Here is a 2,917-nt window from a genome sequence, read left to right on the forward strand (position 1 = left end):
ACCATGCTCGGCAGATATGATCGCATCCGTCAGCCAGCACTTCTTCCATTCCCCTTCTTTCTGTCGGGAGAGGAGCCACAAATAATGCTGCTGTCGGGAAAAGCCATCGCCTGCCGCCATCGACACTGAGGCCGATGTCCCTGTCGATGCCACCTTTTTCACCGTCGTACGCACGAGAAAACAGGCACGATCGACGCTTTCATACTGCAGCCGACGTATCGAGAAGGACTGACAGCCAAGCAGAGGCTGAAGCCGATCATAGACCACATGGAAAGCGCGGAGGCTCAGCAAGGGTAGACGTCCCTCAGTGGTGCTCTCCCTTCCCTCCTCAACGACCGCCCCTGTTCCCGGCACGCAGCGCCTGTTATTCAACGCACCACCCGTCGACATTCCGGGTCTACTGATGCTTCCCCTTCCTTCGGCAGAGCTTCCCCCTCCCTTTGTGTCTTCCCCCTCCTCCTCCCCCCCTTCCTCCTCCCCGTCTTGGCCCGGCCCTACCAGCCGGTTGGCTGACGAAGCAAATTCAAAATACTTTGCCACACCGTCGTGGCGATGGCGATCGTTTTGCTGCAGCGCCAGCAATTGCAGCTCCAATACGACGTCGGAGGAAAGGGATGGCGAGGGCGTGAGCAGACGCCAACATCCTCGGACGGCGACCCGTGGAACCCTGGACAGGATCGGAACCACAGCCGGAGTCAACTGCCGACAATAGTTGAGGACGAGATGGTGAAGACGCGGGCATGTCTCTTCGAGAATGTGACGGAGCGAGGCGTCGTTCAAGTGGCGGTTGCCAGTCAGGTCCAAGACTAGGACGTTCTCACCTACGCGCGTCATCACCCTGTGAAGCACATGGAGGGGAGTGTGCGGTTTGATGGCCAAGGACCTGACCAAAAGATCGGAGAACGTGCGTGTGCTTCCAGAAATGCTGCGTATGACGTGCCACTGGGCCGTGAAACTCAGGACGCGCGCCAGGAGATCATCGTTGAGGCGTGTCAGAAGCAGGGAGGCGGGCTGGGTGACGCAGCATGCCGTATTTCCAGGAGCATGACGTTTCGAACTACACTCATCAAGGTTCCTCATCCTCCTTGCTCGCGTGTCCATGTCTTCCGGAACAAGACCTTTTCCACCTTCGATCCCCTCCGTGGGGACCACCAGGTTCCAGCCCGACTTAATACCGCACTTGAGCCACGCTATATCCTGTGTGATGATTGTGACGCTAATAAGAAATGGACTTTGTACCACATTGCCAGAAAACGCCCAAAACTTGGCCTGACAGCCATCCACTTGCAACTCATGCGCGGCTAAGCGCCGGCACCGCGTCAACAAGAAAAAGAGCAGCCATATGCCAAACCACGCCTGTCGTCAACATGCAGAGGCACACAGGGTGCAAATTACCCACTGCCATGCCCATGCACGTCATCGCATGGCTCGTACGGCCCGTCCTTCGTGTTGCAGGGGGCGCCGTGGGGGCGCTCGGTGGCATGACGTCCCGTCGTATCTGGCCCCATGTCACTTAAATGACCCGATCCAATCATCATCGCTCAAGCCGCCAACTTCATGAAGGTGACCGGCTTTGGCGAATTGGACTAGTGCGATAGGCGCATGGCATGACTTAGCCAGGGGCGGGGTGGGAATGGTAGATGTGCACAAAATTGGCTATGTGTGACGGCTTAATGCGTGCTTTAGTTTACGACGTGGCTCACCCACTGGCATTAGGGGACTGACTGGCTGAGGCATGGCAGTGCCCAATGCCTGCTTTTGGGTATTTCCTACCTCGACAAGCGTGAGCGCGTGATGCCGAGCATATTTGTACTCGATGTGGTTGGTAATGGATTCATTTCCTAGGCTTTAATACGGGTTACAAGAATGTAAATGACGCATCGCGGTTGTAATCGCCTCTCATCCGCCAAACTAAATATTTTCCAAACCCAAAAATACTGTGTGACATATTTTGTTTATGAGCTGGGCTATCTGAGTTCCCTTATACCTCTGAAAATCCTCAGATTATTACTTTTGAACACTTAATGATTGATAGCGCAGGCATTTTTCAAGCTTTGATGAAATGACTGATACGCAAATAACGATGCTGGCGCAGGCGGCCCGAGGCAACGAGCATAAGAGGGAGCTGGACGGTGACGAGGGCTGTGCGTGTAGATGAGGGAAATGGTCGGTAGCACGCAATCGCAATCCATCGCTACATGGAGGGATCGAAAGCGCGATACGTGAAGGATAAGAAGGCATGCCACATACACTCCCACCAAGCTTGACCCCACCCCCGAGACGAAAACGGAGATTGCCAAGCTCCTGCGCCCCGTCCCTCCCCCGCGACCTACAGATGAGGACGCCCATGAGGCTCTCCGTCCGGGTATGGAAGTAGGTGACCGTGTCATAGAAGCCGACCAGGGAGAGGAGGGAGATCAGGCATGCCGAGGCCAGGCAGGTGACGAGGTGGAGGAGGCTCCGGGCCTGCGGCATTCCCGGAAAAAAGAGCCAAAATACATGAGCGACAATGCGTTGGCTACGTCTCTCTTGTCCACACTCCCAGGGAGCCTCCAAGAACTTCCCTTGTGTCCTTCCTCCCGCCCTCCGCCCCGCCCTTCGCCCCTACCTCCCGCAGGATCGCCACCGTCTCAAACGTTTGGATAGCCAGGTACTGGGAGATGAAGAGCACGCCGTGGTCGGCGAAATCGAAGCGCTCTCTGCACCTGCCGTCGTGTCGGAGAGCCGAGTACCAACAGGTATCGCCTTCCTCCGCTGGCCGTGGGCCGCCACGAAGAAAAGAAAAGCGAAGAAGGAAGCTGTGTAAGCAAGACCGATGTGATGTGGCGCGAGGCTACTTATACCTCCATGCGCCTCCGGTAGCCACGTCGCACACCTTGGGCATCATAAGCATCATGATCCCACTCGTCGTACGACG

At 56.3% G+C, this 2,917-nt stretch overlaps 1 protein-coding gene across 1 annotated transcript; it reads right to left on the minus strand.

Moving 5' to 3' along the window:
- Window positions 1–2,047: 2,047 nt before the first annotated feature.
- NGA_0730100 (uncharacterized protein) lies at window positions 2,048–2,752 on the minus strand (the record flags this gene model as incomplete). The annotated part of the gene is made up of 3 exons (XM_005852357.2): window positions 2,048–2,142; window positions 2,334–2,466; window positions 2,609–2,752. Coding segments are annotated over 3 exons (372 nt in total), but the record flags the coding sequence as incomplete, so codon positions are not given.
- Window positions 2,753–2,917: the final 165 nt, after the last annotated feature.

Source organism: Nannochloropsis gaditana (genome assembly GCF_000240725.1).
Source record: "Nannochloropsis gaditana CCMP526 unplaced genomic scaffold scaffold1361, whole genome shotgun sequence".
NCBI classification, from domain to species: Eukaryota; class Eustigmatophyceae; order Eustigmatales; family Monodopsidaceae; genus Microchloropsis; species Microchloropsis gaditana.